This window comes from Monosiga brevicollis, genomic scaffold, assembly GCF_000002865.3.
Source record: "Monosiga brevicollis MX1 MONBRscaffold_10 genomic scaffold, whole genome shotgun sequence".
NCBI lineage: Eukaryota > Choanoflagellata > Craspedida > Salpingoecidae > Monosiga > Monosiga brevicollis.
The window spans coordinates 540,827-558,064 of record NW_001865047.1 but is presented as its reverse complement, the minus strand read 5'-3'; the positions used below and the strand labels follow the sequence as shown (position 1 = coordinate 558,064).

The window sequence follows — 17,238 nt, the reverse complement described above, 5'->3', positions numbered from 1 at the left end:
TTCAAGTCGATCAGCGTATTGTCGAAATCAAACACCCACAGCGCCCTCGGCGCCGCTTCCTTCGCCATGCTTTCCCTCTACGAGTCCTGATATCCGGCATTCAAGCACAGACAGGGTCCGGTCCGGTCCGGTCCGTCCAAAACAACACGGAAAAATAAAAGTTTTATCAACAGTTAAAGAGAGAGAGAGAGCAAAGAGAGAGCAAAGAGAGAGCAAAATTACCCCATGTAAAGAAAGAGAAAGAGTTTTAGAGAGTGTTGATTGAGAAAAGAGCCAAGAGAGAGAGAGGAGAGCAAAAGTACCACATGTAAACAAAAGAGAGAGAGAAAGAGAGAGAGAGGTGTGTGAGTCGAGAAGAGAGAGGCACACAGAGAGAAAGAGAGAGTGTGTGTGTCAGTGACTTATCAGAGAGAGAGAGAGAGAGAGCGAGAGAGAGAAGTGAATTGGTTTGAGAGAATTTCTCGATTTTTCAAAGGTGTGTTAATGTTGATGTTGATGTTGATGGTGGTGAATGTACTGGCAGCGGGATCGTCTTGGGAGGAGGTGTCAGTGGCTTGAGCAGGAGGGGGAGGGGAGACCAGGTGACTTAGAGCTCTGCAGGTGCTTGTAATGGGCTCGGCGATCTCATGATGTGATGTGATGCGCTTCCTCTCTAAAAGTGACGACGCCGGAGTGCTCAGGACCGTCGCAATGGCCGCCCGGCATCAGATCAAGCTGTTTTATGACGTGCTGAGCCCCTACAGCTACATTGGCTTCCATGTTTGTGCTGCCCGAGCGTGTTGTTTGACCCTGGTGATCGCACCGCGTTCATTCACCGCTCACTGCTCACTCCTACCTGATGCACTGGGGCCCTCCCGGTTGTAGGTCATGCGCCGCTATCAACGCATCTGGGACGTTTCGCTCCAGCTGCGTCCAGTGCTGATTGGAGGCATCTTCAAAAACACTAGTCGGTCTTGGCAGATCCGACACATATGCGCCAAATCGCATTGCAACCCATCGGTCACATGCAAGATGAAATTGGGCTCACCTTGTTCTGCTGCTTGATGTTGGGCCCATGCTCTCTTAGAGAACGCACCCCCAGGCCTCAACAAGATCAAGTTTGATTACATGCTCACCGATCTCAAGCGGCTGGCTCATACCCATCAGCTGCCCTTGTCACCAGCTCCCAATACCATGGAGTACATGTTCAAGGGTGGTGCGTCTCGATTTGCGCCCATCTACTTTTTTTTTGGTTGTCCCTCTTCCTAGCTCTTGCGTGCAGCCTCATCACATGATTCGGTCTTGGTGCTTGCTATCGTCATGGGTTTGGTGGCCCCAGGCTCCCTGCAGGCCATGCGCTTGTTGACAGCTGTGGCTGCAGATCAGCCCGAAGCACTAGAGGATGTCACCGTCGCTCTTTTTGATCGCAGCTGGGGCAAAGTATGTTGGCACTCTCCCCCAAGATCACAACTCGATTCAGAGCCAGATGGCTGCTCTCTGATCTCGGAAATCACTCGGGACCAATGTAGGGCGTCGATATCAATGCAGAAACTAGCTTGCAAGAAGCATGTGCCGCTGCCAAGCTACCCACCGACACTGCCCAAAAGTTCGGCCCATCGTAAACATTTGCCGCTTCGAACCCTGTCCATCCCACTGTTGATTTGACCAAATTATCGCCCGCGCGTTGCCTGGTTGGTCTTTCCCCACCAGTCTGATTCAGGCCTCACAAACGGATCGTATCAAGGAACTCCTCAAGAGCAATACCGACGCTGCGCAACAATACAATGTTTGTACCACACAATCACCACCACCACGACAAGACATGATCCCTGCCAAGCCCCACCTGCCTCCCTGAGCTCATGGCCTGAGGCGCCATTTGTCTAGATTTTTGGCCTGCCCAGCTTTGTTATCGATGACAAGGACATGTACTTTGGAGCCGATCGCATGGACGTCATTGCAGCTCAACTGAGTACGTGCACGTGTGGGCACATGGTTTAATGCATGCGGCATGCCCGTGTCGGTCGTGCTCATGGTGCTACTGATGTAGATGAGCCCTGGTATGGTCCTCTTGCCAATCCTTATCAAAAGGACGTCCAGGAGCTCATGAGCGGCAAAGCCAAGCTTTAGAGCCGAGGGACCCGGGCGCGACTTTGCCATGGTAGCTGTCGTGGTTGTGCGAATCACAGGTGCTCAAGCTCAAGTGAGCTTTGGGACATGTAAAAGCGGCAAGTGGAGCTTTTCTATTGCCCTCGCTGCTTCGCACAGCATCAGTCATCGCGCGTTTTGAAACAATACGAGTCAATTATGAATGTTGGGGGCCGATACTGAATAACTCAAGCGATAAGATGGCATGATCACCAAGGCATCGAACCACAACCATGGGTGTGGAAATGGCTTCGTCATGCCAAGGAGGTCTGGTTCATACCCATATCACCCGCCGATGGCATCGGCATTTCCCACTGTGACTGTTGATGGAGCACGTGGACGTAGTAGTACCGGTCATGCTCCTGGCTCCAGAGACGCTGCCAGCCGGCGGGTAGGGGGCGCATGGCATATTGGTGCTCAAAGTCCACGCCATGTCGAGGTAGCTATTCGAGCCATGCACAAGCGTACATTGAGGGATGAACACGAGGGGCATCATCAGTCATGGCACTGCAATCGTTTAATATAAACCCCCGGTGGGCGGGCTTGGGTTGGAAGAGGAGCACGTGTTTTACCGCAAACGGATCAAATGCCGGCTTGTTGTGTTGAGCGGAATCTGCCATGGCATTGCGTGCCGATCATTGGGGACAGGCAGTGAGTCAAAGTTATCAGGTGATGGGGCCGAGACAAAAAAATCAGTGGATCTTTATCCCGCGAAACAGAAGAGGGAAAGGGAAAGAGGAGCGCAGGCTATAGAATGCACCTGAGAGCATGCCGAGCGCAGCTTGCAGCTCTCGGATGGAGTGACTGGCACCCAGGGCTGGTTTGACCGTCTGCCCAGAGGCACCAAAATCAGTTTGACCGCTGGGTGTTGCAACCTTTTCGTCACTCTCTGAACACAGCTTGAGCGTAGCCAGATCGGACGACGCTGCAGAGGAGGCATGCGTATTGATGGGCTCTGTTGTTGAAACATCCGCAACAGCATCCGTGCGGTCGTGTATCAGGGCCGACGATGTGGGAGGAGAGTCTGCAGTTGCCTGCGTGCGGGGCACAGTCACAAGAGTCTGTTCGACGGGCTGGGCCCATTTGTCCAGTGATTGAGGCTCTGGTGGGCTCGTGGCAGGGGCTGGTGGGATTGCTGCAGGCGCGACGCGCCCTGGACGCCGCACCCAAAAGCGCCAGCGGCGGTGGCGATCCGGCCGGCGATCCGGTGCGCGCGACCTCGATGATCCCCCACAGCAGCCCCAGCGCCGCGGAGGCGTAACCACGCGCACAATAGCAAGGCGGTCTGATGCGTCCACGGCTGCTGCTGCCGCGGGGGCATTTGCCAACGGCGCCATCGCGGCAACCCGCGTGCTTGATCTAGGCATCCTTCAACCCGCCCTCAGCTCCCGCAATGGTGCGAGCGCGTGCCCCAAACACCCCACATCCTGTCCACAGCCAGCCCTCGCTTCAACAATGGGCTCCACAATAAACGCACATCCGAATACATATACCGCGGCTGCCTTGGGGGAAAATTATGCCTCTGAATCATCCAGCCCAAAGAGCATCGATTGCCCCATCCCCCCCTGCTGCTCGTGTCGCCGCCTCTCTCTCTCTCTCTCTCTCTCTCTCTCTCTCTCTCTCTCTCTCTCTCTCTCTCTCTCTCTCTCTCTCTCTCTCTCTCTTGGAAATTCACAAAACAGCCCTAAATGACAAAATGTAGAGGTGTTGTTAATACTCGTTGGATGTGTCTGACAATGGCTCCGAGATTGCATGTTCGGAGCTAGTCGAGAAAGCTCGGAGCTATGCACCTGTTCGTGACACGGCCTAACCCCAGGCACTCCTACAAAATTCCGGTGGCACCAGATGACGGGAGCTTGATGGTAGGATTGATTGGGAGGGTGGGGACTGCTTGGCCTTGTTGACACACGTGCGAGTGGCACCATGCCAATCCACCATCGCGATCGCTCGCCCACTCTGCAGCCTAGAGCACGTCGGAGCGTGCGTGCGATCGGCCGACTGATGAACTTGTGATCCCACTCGGCCGCCTTGGTGCATTTTCTCGCGTGGCACCAGACCCAGAACCACAGTCTTCCCCCAAATCATCTTTCCCTAAACTTCCTTCAAGAACACCACCACCCGTCATCGGCGCCATGCAGAATCTTCGCGCCGTGTACGATGTTGTGATTGTTGGCGGCAGCTTTGCCGGCTCCGCCGCTGCCCTGCAGCTCGCGCGCGCTTCGCGTTCAGTGCTGCTGTGCGACGCGGGTGCGCCTCGCAACGCAGCATCGCCTGCCGCTCACGGCGTGCCCGGATTTGACGGCGTGCCGCCTCGCGAAATATTGCAGCGCCTGCATAGCGAATTGGGCCAGTACGAGACATGCAATCTACGCTCAGCGTGGGTGGACAAGGTGGAGGCACTCCCGGAACCCGCTACAGGCTCGGCGGCCCCTCGCTTCCGCGTCTCTCTGCGAGCAGGTGAAGCCGCGGCCGAGGACGACGGGTCTGTTGCGACGCAAGAAGTGCTGGCAGCGCGTGTGATTCTGGCTACGGGTGTTCGGGACCAGGTGCCCGCGATACCCGGCATGAACGACTGCTGGGGACGCACCGTGCTGCACTGCCCGTATTGTCACGGGTACGAGGTCAAGGGCCGAGCGCTGGGCATTTTGGTGCTGCACAAGGCTGCCGCCCTGCACCAGGCTCGCATGCTCGTTCAGGATTGGAGTCCCAACGTGACTCTTCTGGGTCAACCCGAGCTCGAGGCTGACGAGGTGGCACAGCTGGAGCACAGCAACATCCAAACCCGCTCTTTTGACATCAAGGACATTGCGCGCCTTTCCAACACAGACACCGACGGGGTGCGCATTGAGCTCCAAGACGGCCAAGCGCACGAGTATGCTGCTCTCTTCACCCAGGCGCCAGTCGAGTTGCCGGACCTGATCCAGCGCCTCAATTTGCCCGTTTGCTTGGGTGGACCCATGGAAGTCCCCTATATTGATGCCGACCCGCTCACCTGTGAGGTGAAGGACCACCCAGGCCTCTATGCGGTCGGTGATCTCATCAACCCAGCTGCACAGGTTCTGCAAGCCATGAGTACCGGGGCCCGTGCCGCCATGTTCTGCCACCAGACCCTCCTACTTCACTAAACGCAGGCACCCCCCAAGCTCCGGCTCACATGACATGCGTGCGTGCGTGTGAGTATGTGAGTAGGTGTGAGTGTGCGTGCGTGCTTGTGCGTGTAATCCGGCTGCTTCATGTTCTGTCTCCTGTCCCTCCCTTTCGAATCCTTGGCAGAGTCCCAACACCTGCTTCTTTTACACGCTAGAAATTGCAATGTGCTCCCTTTTTTCTTTTCTCACTGTCACTGTGGATGACAGCTTGATTCTATCATGCCCCATGGTCATGCAATCGCTTGGATCCGCGCTTCGCTCGACAACATCCTGAATGAACCGCCCATAGCCTTGGTCAGGCGATGTTCACTCATACGCACACACACACACACACACACACACACACACACACACACACACACACACACACACACACACACACACACACACAACGTTCATATATTTGCTGACAAATTTAAAAACCGTTTCTTTCCGTTTTTTTTTTTAAACCTTGTGTGCGTGCGCTGTGCCTTTGATGGGAAAGGGCGGCTTTTTGGTGTGAATGCACGTATATCTGGGGGAAGTGGGGCGGCGGTGACGGCGGCAGTGGTGGCGACGGACGATAGAGATAGGTTTTGTGTATTGGTTCAGGGGAAGTGGTGGGTGACGATTTGAGCCAGTGTTATGGCAGACTCGGACCAGGCTCCTGCCTTGCGCGAGGCGGCGGCACGATTACTCAAGGGGCTCAACGCAGAGCAGCGGCTGGCAGTCACAGCGGGCGAGGGGGCTACGGTCGTGGTGGCCGGTCCCGGTTCGGGCAAGACGCGCGTGATTACTCGTCGTGCCGCCTGGTTGATTGAGCATGGTGTGGCACCCTCGGAGGTTGTGCTCATGACGTTTACTCGCAAGGCGGCTCGGGAAATGCGTGAACGCCTCGACCAACTCTTGGCACAAAGCGGCGCTGCAAGTGGCGCTGCTGCCGCGGGTCAGCACCGGGCCGGACAGATCATGGCTGGCACCTTTCACTCCTTGGCCCTGCGCTTCCTCCGCCGATACAGCCATCTCTTGAATTTGAGCCAAAATTTTACCCAGATTGACACGGAAAGCCGCAACCGCATCCTGCGCGACTTTATCAAGGAATGCAAAAAGGCCGCGCCAGAGGGCGAAGAGTCTGAAAAGAGCCTCAAACCCTCTGTCGTTGGCAACAACATCAGCCGCATCAAGATGATGCGTCTCACTCCCAGCGAGGCCCAACAGGAGCTGAGGCGTCTCGAACAGCACTCTGAGCTCTCGCCCGAAAACAGTGACCTCTACAACCTCCTGTCGTCCACCCTTCCATGCTATGAGCACTATGCTGCGGTCTGCGAACGTGAAGGCCTCATCGACTATGACGACATGCTACTCAAATGTGAAGAACTTTTTTCCAAGGCCCCGCACGTGGTCAAACCTTACAGCCACATCCTCGTGGACGAGTTTCAGGATACCAACCCCGTCCAGTACGACATGGTCCGTCACCTGGCCCACAGCGGCAATCTCTTCGTCGTCGGCGATCCCAACCAGTCCATCTATGGCTGGCGTGCCGCTCAAGCCGATGGCTATCGCCGTATCTTTGCCGATTTTCCTGGCACCAAGCAAGTGTCTCTGGCCGAAAACTATCGCTCAACTGGCGCCATCCTCAGCCTCAGCTCAGACCTGATCAATCAGAACCAGGTGGGTTGCGCTTGTTCCGCGAAAAGCCTTGTATGGTGGCCTTACGTTGTCATGTAATAGCTGCGCGCTGCCCTTCACGGCCTCCCCATGCCCTCAAATCGTTCGTCTTCATGGTAGGAGAAAAGCCAAATCCGCCTGCGGACCAGTCTGGCGCGCGGCCCTGCTGTTCACTTTAGCACTTATTTGGTCAGCTGCCCGATACCATAGCCAGTGAATCCAACAACTCTAGGGGTTACCAACCCTGTTGCCTAGCTGCTCCCAGTCGCTCCCATCTCATTTGTACACGTGCATGTGTGGGTGCTCCTCTCCCTTGGCTCAGTCCAGCGATCAAGAGGCTTACTATACCGTCGGCGCCTTTGTCAAGATGCTCCACACCATGAGCCGTTCGTCAGCCCGTATACGGCGCTTTGTTGTTTGCGCACCACCCAACCTTGTGCTGTAGTTTCTCGCGTGCTTACTCATTCGCGTCGCGGGCCACATCCCGCATTCGCTGTTTTTTTTTTTTTTTTTTTTTTTTTTTTTGCCTCCACGCACTGCTTTGTCTGCCTCAGCTTGGCTGCGTTTGTCCGACTTTGCCATTTTGCTCCGCACCAACGCCATGTCCCGTGTCTTTGAGCAGGTAGGTCTGTTGCCTCTTAGCCGTTCCTTCGCGGCGCGCTGAACCTCACTCGGTGCCCTTGGTCGCTCTAGGAGCTGAGCCGGTGCAATCTACCCTACCGCATGGTGAACGGTGTGCGGTTCTTTGAGCGCGAGGAAATTGCCGACTTGGTCGCCTACCTTCGCCTGGTCCTCAATCCTGACGACAATTCAGCCTTTACACGCGTTTTCAACCGGCCCAGACGTCAACTCGGGGCCAAGGCCCTGGCCTCGTTGCTCGAGTCAGCTCAGACTGACAAGACGAGCCTTCTGGTTGCTGCCCAACACTCATCCAACAAGAATGCCCGCCAATTTGCTCGCATTATCACGGACTTGCGCGAGCGCCTTGGTCACGTTGATCTGCCTGAACTCGTGCTTCACCTTATTGAGACGATTCAATTCAAGGAGCACCTGCGTCGCTCCTTTGCAGACAAAGACAAGCGCAACTACGAGTCACGCCTCGAAAACGTCGAAGAATTGGTGGCTTACGCACGAAATGTGCAAGAGCAGGCTCAAGAGGCTCAACATGAGGCTCCTCTTGATTCAGCGCAGCCTCTGACCCCGCAAGACATGGGCCTGGCCCAGCTACGCCTCTTTATGGACCAGGCCACGCTGCATTCCACGGCTGACGTAGAGGACCAGGACGATGCCATTACCCTCTCTACCGTGCACAGCGCCAAGGGCCTTGAGTGGGCCGTCGTGGCCATTCCTGGCGTCGAGGATGGGTTGTACCCCCATGCCAACGCCAAGCGCCACCGGAACCCCACCAAGCAGGTGGCAGCTTTGCACGAAGAACGGCGTCTGCTATACGTAGGTATCGCCATGTCTAGAGTCACTCGTGCCCGGCTGCCCTATCCAGTCACTGGCCACGAAAAAAAGCCTGCACGCTCATTGCAACTACTGGCCATGCCCATTCGCGTTTTAGGTGGCGTGTACCCGAGCCAAGTTTGCGCTACTCCTGTCCCGGGCCAAGGAGCGAAAGACTTGGGCTGAAACCACTACCACCGAGCCTTCGCCCTTCCTTCAGACAATCTCGGCACAGACTGTATCCAACCCACCAACCGATTATGATTGGAAGGCACATAGCTCGCTCTGGCAATCCATGGCTGGGACGCTCGAGCCGCTAGCACCTGAGCTGGCTTTGCTGATGGAACGCGCCTGGACCTCTTTCTGCAGTGACAAGGCCGCCACCGATGAAGAACCTTGGCGGCAGCGGCGGCGACGGCCAGGTCAAGAGCTCAGTGCCCGCGCCCAGGCTCAAGCATGGCGCCGCGACAATCACTCGAATGTCGATAGTGATTCGGACGAGGATGAAGGCATTTCATCGACAGACTATGATGTGCGGGGCCGCAGCTCTCACGAACAACCGCCGCGCGCCCTGTTCTCTGGCTTTGGAGCCCCTATGCTGAGCCTGAAACCAGCCGCCTTCACGAGGCCCAAGGTGGAGCTTTTGGCCAACGACGGCATATCTGCAGATGCGCAATCTTGGTTTGCTTCCGCCAACCGTGAGGATGGAAGTCTCGGCCCAGCTTTGCAGCTGGGCCGTGAGCCGCCGCCGCCGCCACAGCGACCAGGGGCAGGGCAAGGTGGGCGCCCACGCTTGCAGGCAAAGCGTACACTCAGCTCGCTTTCTTCAAAGTCTGTGGGCGCTGCAGCGGCACGGCCAGTGCTGGCATACCCAGACAACCGCGACCGCCCAGCGCATATTCCAGCGGAACCCTTGGGTTCTTTTCGAAAGGCCAGTGATCCAGCGTTGCGCCGCGCCCTAGCACGAAGCGCAACCACGCCTGGAGTCGAAAAGACAGCCGTCAAGCCGCTGGCTGGCTTTGGGGGTTTTACCAAGGCTAGCGATCCGCTACTGCAGCAAGCGCTTGCCCAGCGTGCGAGTGCAGCACTGGAGCAGCAGCACGGGACGCAGAATAGTGGCCGAAACAGTGTCTCTCCTTGGACCAACGCGTCGCTGGCTCCACGCGCCGAGTCGCGCCAGCCTTTGCTCGAGCCAACGTCGCGACGAAAGCCCGTGGTGATTGACGATGAGGATGAAGGTGATCAGGCATGTAAGACAACAAAACATCCCCTACTGCAGCCAAGCCGGCTAGTCGCCAAGTCCAAGAAGAGCAAAGGTGGCCGGCCTGGATCAGGCCAGACATCGGCTCCTTCTGTGACGCTGCAGCGTTTTTTTGGCGAACCAGTTGCAGGTCGACGGGCTGAGGTGATGAGCACCAAACCACACGTGGTGCTTCGACGCGCCTTTGCGGGCTTGCCGACAGGCACGCATCAGGTCAAGCCGGAGCGTGAAGAACCGGTCTATAGCTGGGGAGTTCCTTTGTCGAAGAAGCCGGCACTTTGATGTGCACTTGTCATGTGCTGTGGTGCGGGCAGGAGTGTGTGTGAGGACTGACATGTGAATGCTAAGGTTGTGTGTAAGAGACAGACTAGATGCTTGATGAGCAAAGGATCAGGATTGAGTTGTTGCAGCGAGTGGCATCAAATTGACTTGTGATTGCGATGGAAGAAGACGCCGCAAAGGTTGATAAAACAGTTCAAAGAAGACTTAGACGCGGCGGCTGACATGAACGGAGGAGGCAAGAGAACAAGAATTACTGCTGCTGCTTATCATCTTCCTTGGCAGCTTCAGCTTGTTCCGCCTCTACCTCCTCGTGCAGGCGTTCTTCCTCCTCGTGCAGGCGTTCTTCGACCTCCTCCTGCAGCTCGGCAACCGCTTCCTCAGCCTCGTGGGAGAGACCCTCAGTGGGGAGCGCGCCGAGGGCGACGGCTTCTGAATACGAGTGGGGCTCTGGTCCCGGGTCGGAATGATGGCGGAAGAGGGTGTGTGTGGCAAGGTCGTAGTACTTGAGGCCAGTATCGTGCACTTCGCGAAACTGCGGGTTCTCCAGGGCCTTTTCGTAAAACTATCAATCAGCAAGGAATGGCGTCAGAGACAATCAGGCGCTCAAGCATCAAACGGTGGCCAAAGAGGAGGGATCGGACCATCATACCTGCTTGCCCTTGCTGACGGCATCTTGAACACGGGCATCATTCTTGACCGTGCTATAGAGACGGTCCAACTGCTCCGAGGCCAAAGCGACTGCACGCTGCTGGCGCACTGTCACCATCAGATCACCGGCTGCAACGAAAAAAGGGTACGTTTTAGTAAGTGCGTGCACAAAGCATCATGCCACCAAAGGCAACGGGGAGGAGCACACACATTCAGATGGAGAGGGACGGATGAAGCAAAAGAAATCAGGGATAAGAGGGAAAACCGCATCGCCTCACCTTTGCTGTTGATGGTACGGGCTGTCGAGAAAACGGCACCAGTGACGGCGGCCAGACGCTGGTTGGTGGCATCCATGGAAGCCGAAACGGCGTTGATAGCGGCATCGCGCAGCAAAAAGGTAGCGGTCAGGGCCAAGCCCATGGCTTGGAGCGAGAGGTCACGGAGTTTATCAGCAGTAGAGCCCGAGTGCAGAATGGCTTGCGAGGCTTGATCAATGGCGGCAGCGGTCAGGGACATCAGGCCGACAGCGGTACCGGCGGCATTGGAAACATATTTGGAGTACAAGTCAAGGGAGTTGCGCGCCAGGCGAGCGGCACGGCGAACAACAAGGCGGGAAACAGCACGGCTAGCTCGGCTCACGGCACCGCTGCGTTGGGTGGTTGCGTCATCTGAGCTGGCAGCCTGCTCCGAGGTGGAGTCGTCCACGGCGGCCACGCCTTCGTCGGCATCCAGGTCGCGGGCGACGCGGTCCAAGTGCTCGCGCGCATACTCCAGCAGGTCAACGGCCTGGAGGTTGGCGCGAGCCTCGGCGGTGCGGGTGCGCACATTTTGCAATTGACCCAGCGCATGAGCGTACATGCGAGTTTGCACCTATGGCGTTGATTGCATTGGGGTGAGTCGATGGTTCGGACAAGTTACCAGGATGCCAAAAACCAACGGGTGCTCCGGCAAGACAAGGGTTGTCGTGGCTACCTTGGAGGAAAACTTGCGGGCGTTGCCGAGGAGCTTGCTGGCTTCGGCACCGAGGGGGCGAGTGCGAGCATCTCGACCAACGACCTCTTGATTGGCATCGGCGGGTTCACGCTTGTCGTCAGTCTCAGTCGTCTCTTGCTCCTCCTGCTCCGCCTTGGCGGGCAGGTAGGCTTCCAAGAGTTGGTCAGCTTGGTTCAGAATGCCGGTGGTGACGTTGCACATTTTCTCCTCGGCCTCGGTCAGACGGCGAGTCGTGTTGCCGTACACATCCTGCTGCATCTGGTGCAGACTGGAGGCCAAGTGTTGGACACGATCGAGCTGCGCGCAGGCCAAATCGTCAAGTGACTTGACTGCAACGTGAAGAAGATACGCCAACGGGCGCGACAATGATGAGAGTCAGTGTGCATTCAAAGTGTGCCGTGTGCGTTGGAAGGAAGGGTAACAGGTGGGGAGGGGGGTGGCAGGTCGTTTGATGTGACCAACATACCGGTATCGGCATTGCTGTCGATGATGGGCATGGCGCGATCGAGCAGGGGTTGGGCACGAGTCTGCAGCTGCTGCAGCTGCTTCTCAAGCGCTTCGCAGGTACTCTTGACCAGGGGCATGGACTCGTTTTCCTGTCGCACGTGCAAGAGAACGCAAGATGTTGTCAGGTGGAGGGTGATGGCACGCAAAAGTGGCAGCGGGTGCTTGTTCGTGGGAACAAGGACGCAAAGGAGCCACGGGTTATGTGGGGTATCAGTCACCCTGGGTGGAGGACGCTCTCTCTGACCTTGCCGTAGGAAGTGTAGAGGGTCTTGGCCGAGTTCAAGGCACTCTCGACGTAGGGCAGGCTGGCCAAACGTGAGACAATGTTGGGCACGTACATGGACGCCGGCGCCGGGCGAGTGGGCGCTTCAACCTCCATCCTGAACAGTCCTGGACTAGTCGTTCACGAAGATGACGACTTTGGCGTGGGGGGCTGATGTTGTAAACAACAACAAATGAACGAACAACGGGGCAGGTTGTAGAGCAGGTCCGAAATGCAATCAGAACGCGACAGTTGCGGGGCTGCTATCGTCAAAGCTTCGACGAAAAAAATGAAGTTCCGCCGCCACCACAAATTGAGAGAGAGAGAGAAAGAGAGAGAGAGAGAGGGGAGTTTCAGTGGGTGACGTGGAGTCGTGTTTCGTGGTTGTCGACAGTTTGCGAACGTTCCCGCCAAAATCCTCGCTTGCTTGCTTCGAAGTCATTCATCAGGTTGGGAGAAGTCAGGGGTCACACAGGTTCTGCGCTTGCGTGTGCCAGCAGGTGCGAGTAACCTGTTGAAGAGATGGAGCTTGCGACTGTTGCAACATCCACAGCTCTTTCTGTGATAATTACCAAATGTCATATACCCGGCTGACGTAATGTATCTATTCAAAGTGTGATGTTCGTCACTCTAGTTGTCATTTCAGCTGCAAGGCTCCAATCCGATCCGATGCACATACGTAGCGCGCGGTCTTGACGGTTGTTGACTGGTGATGAGATCGCGCTCCCTTCCTTCCTTAAGCTTAAAGGTGGAGGCGATCATGCATGGCAGGCAGCACCAGTTCGATCTTGGCTGTCGCACGTGCAAACATGGGCGAAAGAGAGAGCAGCAGTTCAAACCGATAAAAGCAACAGCTGTTGACAACCGCTCAATGTTTGTCAGAATTTCAGGTCGAGCCCAAATGTCAGATTTTCTGTGCGAAGTGGAGGTAGCCGTTGTCCTCTTGTTCCGCTCGCACCCCTGGTCGGCTCGGCGCTCGGCAAGCGTCTGTATCGGCGCTCCGGCCTCGCTGAAGCACGACCTGGTTTGATTATTGATATTGAACTCAATCAACTCCTCTCAACACCAGTCTCTCTCTCCTGCCACTTTTTCTCCCATCCATCTCCACAGGATTGGACGTAGTCCCCGGGCTTCTGCGCGGACGTTCCAAAGACTGCCCAGTCGGGGTGCAAGTGCTCGATCGCTCAAGCACGCGCCCAATGCGCAAGAAGCCGTCATAAAGGGGGGGTGGCACACGTAGGTCTTCAAGCCCGCACAGATGGACCTAGCTACCCTCCGCGCTAAAGAAGAAGAGCTGCGCGCTCGCCTGCACCGCTGTCTCGAACTGGTGAGCCGGCATCACTAGCACACCCGCCGTGCCTGTGGCCCTTGCCGCAAGCCACTCCGCTCACGTCAATTCCAAACATCCGGTAAACTTATTGTCGTTTTGTGCATGGCCTGCAGGAGCAATCGTCAACGCCTTCAGTGGCGTCCAACTCACCCCCGGCCCCGCAACGAGCACCACCGACCACCCCGGCTCGACGTGGGCCGCCTGCACGCCCGCTTCAACCCACCCGCTCACCACCCCGATCCGTCACATTTGAGGTTTGTTCCAATCCTTTTCATTGTTCACCTTGGACACAGGTCCTTTGCTGATGTCCTTGCTGCGGGCTACTCCGCCACTCTGCTATAGGACGACTCGGAACTACAGGCTATCGAGCTCAGGCACCTCAAGGATTTGGTGCGCGATCTACGCCACGAGCTCGAAGCAGTGCAGCTCAGTCATGAAGCCGATCTGGAGCGCGTGCGATCTGCAGCCGACGCCGCCCAGCAGGTTGGCGGCCAGCTGTTCCTGCTACCCCGCCTGTCCCATCATCACAACCCGGTCCAGCTCATTTCGGTCCTACTCCATACAGAACCTAGTCAACCAGCATCATGCAGAGCTACAGCGCCTTCGTTCCGAGTGGCAAGCCGAGGTCGAGGATCGCCGCGAGGTGACAATCGACTTCAGGCACTCACCCTAACCCTTGTCATCCTTCACGCAGCTCCATGCGCTCAACGCTAACCTGCTTGCTTTGCTGGCTCTTTGCTCCGGTTGTCGCACCCGACAGACGTGGCACGCAGAACACGAATGGCGATTGGATGAGGTCTTGGGTCCTTTGCGAGACCGTATCATCCGTCACCAAGCAGAAGTGCAGGAGATATCCGCAAGTCATGAACAGCAGCAAAAAGTATGCGTCCGCGCATGCTCAGCGTGCAGTCCAGCGTATAACGGCAGCTAGCTCACCGACGTCCGTTGGTGGGGTTGACCCCGAAATGCAGGCCTTTACAGAACTGGAAGATCAACACGAGGAGCTCAAGCGCGAACACGCCATTCTTCAACATGCACAAACACAATGGCAACAACAGCTTCGCGAGCGTGAACACATCATTGAGGACCAGGAACGGCAAATGGCCACCATGCAGGCGCGCATCCGCCAGCTGACGCAACAGCTCGAATCAAACACTACTTCCCAGCACGACACCCTTATTTCGAACCTCACCAAGAGTCAGCGCCGCTGCTCCGAATTGGAGAACCAAGTCCGTGAACACGCTTTTTTTTTTTTTCTTTTCCCTTCCCATGTGCGGGACCCCTTCAGTCTCAGTCGCGTCCCTCACCCTCACTCGTATCCCCAGCTGCGCACCACCCAGCTCGAAAGACAACGGCAAGAGGAGCAGTTCCAGGCCCAACTCAAGAGGTTGCTTTCCACCTTCAATCTTGTCCTCGAACATGCATCCACATGCTCTTTAACACATTCATTAGCACTGCCTCATCCATTGCCCTGAATGGCCGTGCTGCTCGCAGAATGGGGCAAGATCGAGATGAGCAGAGCATCCGATCTGCTGAGCATCTTCAGGCCCTTGCCAAAGAATCAGAGCATCTCAAAGAGGTGTGTTACCATAACCGCCCATCAGGCAAAACCGGAAGCTGACTTTTCGTCTCATCGGTGGTTTGCTTGCGGGTCGCAGACGGTGCAGCGGCACAGTTCAGACATGGCTCGACAACGCAAAACGCATCGTGAAGAAATGGACACCTTGGTGCGCCAGCACAAAGAAGAGCTGGCCGAGCAACTTCGTCGCAGCCAGGAACACGCTCGCCGCGACCGACACCGCACCCAAGCCGAGGCACGCTCCTTAAATTTTAATCGCAGCTTGCCACGGGCCTTCTTTCGTCTTCTAAACCGTGTCCCCCATGCATCCGCAGGTCCTCTCCCTCAAGAAGCAGCGAGATGACATGGAGGCCCGCTGCAACGAGTACAAGCAACACCTTCTGTCCTTGCAGCGCAAACAAGAGGAGGCCTTGGCCCAAGAGCGGCGGCGACACAACAGCAAGGAGCGAGCGCTTGAGCAAGCCCTGGAAAAGGAGTTGCAAAAGGTCACCGCCGAAGTCTCCACACGAGTCAGTACAGACTGATCACGCTAGCTCTTGTGTGTCTGGCGCTGACTTGATGGGGCCTCACGGACCGCGGTGGCCTTGTTCCTGGGAATCAGGTCGAAGCTCGTGTGCTCGAGCTTCAGTATGATGTTCAATCTGCACAACAATCCGTTGAAGGCGAAATGAAGCAACAAAAAGCAGCGCTTCGCGATGAAGTCGAGCGAGCCAAGGAGGTAGTGACACTGGCTTGCTGCGTGTGCGCCTTTCGGTCTGGCACTTACTTACTGCACCCGTGCGTGCGTGTGTCAGAAACTGGCTGAGCAGAGTCGACGTTTTGCGGTAACCCAGGCCGAATTGGAGGCCGAGAACGAGCGTTTGCGTGATGAGGTGAGCCAAGTGTCTTGGATGGAGGCTTGCAAGCCGCACTTCTCCTCACAGGGCTCGTTGACAGCTCACCGCGCAAGAGCAAAAGCACCATCAAGAACTTGTACAGCTGGCATCAACCCGAACCATGGTGAGTCAGGCTCGATCTCTAGACCCGCCTGCCAATTTTTGTCCACTGCCTTCACACCGTGTTCTGCTGGTTGTGTACGACAGGAGCTCCAAGAGCTGGCCAACCAGCAGCAGCTACAGGCCGTCGAGGCAGCCTCTCAGCTTGCTTCGGATCGAGTATCCACGCAGCAGCGGATGGAAAAACATTATCGCAATGCGCTGGTCGAGGCTCGTGCTGCCTTTGATGCTGAACGCCAAGCACTTCAACGACAGCTGGACCACGACCGTACGGCAGTAAGTTGATCTACCGCGTGCACCAAGTCACGCCCAAATCATGCAGGCAACCAACTGTCATTTCTGAACTCATGTCTGGTCTGGTGCTGCTCTCATGACCTTGGCCCACCCAGTACCACGCGCAGGCAGCGCAAGCAGAGCAGCAAAAAGTGACCCTGCAAGCCGAGAAGCAGCGCTTACAGGAGCAAGTGCATCAGCTTGAATCGCGTTCGCGATCGCAGCACACTGCCGTCGAGTCTCAACTCAAGGCCTTGCAGGCTGAAAACAAGCAGCTGCGTGCTCTTGTCCGGGATTTGGAGTTGCAGGTTTGCGCAGCGGGGCGGGCTGAACTCGGACCCAGATTATCACTGTCTCCAACAGCCCATACATTGCTGGCTCATCCCCATTCCATCTGTGCTTGTTGATCCATCAGGTGGATCGCCAACAAGACTCACATCGACAACAGCTGAATGCGTTGCGCCGAGAACATCGGCTGGAGCTTGAGGTACGTCAAGCTCTTGGGTGTCTTGGTGGGATCAGTAGGCAGGCTCATTGCTTCATCTTTGAATATGATAGTCTCGATTGGATCCCGCACTGCAACAAGATTACGAAGCCACCATCGCTGCTCTACAAGCCCAGGCAGGTTTGGCGGCATGGTGGCCGTGTCCTCACGTCCGCTGTCATATGTACCACCGAGGCGTCCGTGAGACCCGGGACAACCTCCAGGAGGCTGGCGCGGGGAACGCACATCCCATCTCAC

The 17,238-nt window shown here is 56.6% G+C and overlaps 4 protein-coding genes across 4 annotated transcripts; 3 read left to right on the top strand and 1 right to left on the bottom strand.

Annotated features, from left to right (window-relative positions):
* Positions 1-639: 639 nt before the first annotated feature.
* On the top strand, positions 640-2,106 carry MONBRDRAFT_32434 (uncharacterized protein; the record flags this gene model as incomplete). The annotated part of the gene is made up of 8 exons (XM_001745895.1): positions 640-759; positions 865-946; positions 1,067-1,195; positions 1,319-1,419; positions 1,509-1,585; positions 1,690-1,765; positions 1,864-1,948; positions 2,027-2,106. 8 exons carry the CDS (start codon positions 640-642, stop codon positions 2,104-2,106), a joined length of 750 nt encoding a protein of 249 aa, XP_001745947.1.
* A 2,150-nt stretch (positions 2,107-4,256) lies between these two features.
* Positions 4,257-5,249, top strand: MONBRDRAFT_8249 (uncharacterized protein; the record flags this gene model as incomplete). The annotated part of the gene is made up of 1 exon (XM_001745894.1): positions 4,257-5,249. The coding sequence occupies one exon, from the start codon at positions 4,257-4,259 to the stop codon at positions 5,247-5,249; it is 993 nt and encodes a 330-aa protein (XP_001745946.1).
* Positions 5,250-5,897: 648 nt separating this feature from the next.
* On the top strand, positions 5,898-8,552 carry MONBRDRAFT_8248 (uncharacterized protein; the record flags this gene model as incomplete). The annotated part of the gene is made up of 2 exons (XM_001745893.1): positions 5,898-6,923; positions 7,614-8,552. The coding sequence occupies 2 exons, from the start codon at positions 5,898-5,900 to the stop codon at positions 8,550-8,552; spliced, it is 1,965 nt and encodes a 654-aa protein (XP_001745945.1).
* Positions 8,553-10,033: 1,481 nt separating this feature from the next.
* On the bottom strand, positions 10,034-12,436 carry MONBRDRAFT_37085 (uncharacterized protein; the record flags this gene model as incomplete). The annotated part of the gene is made up of 6 exons (XM_001745755.1): positions 10,034-10,471; positions 10,559-10,686; positions 10,836-11,427; positions 11,530-11,879; positions 12,017-12,146; positions 12,302-12,436. The coding sequence occupies 6 exons, from the start codon at positions 12,434-12,436 to the stop codon at positions 10,160-10,162; spliced, it is 1,647 nt and encodes a 548-aa protein (XP_001745807.1). The 3' UTR covers positions 10,034-10,159.
* Between the last annotated feature and the right edge of the window lie 4,802 nt (positions 12,437-17,238).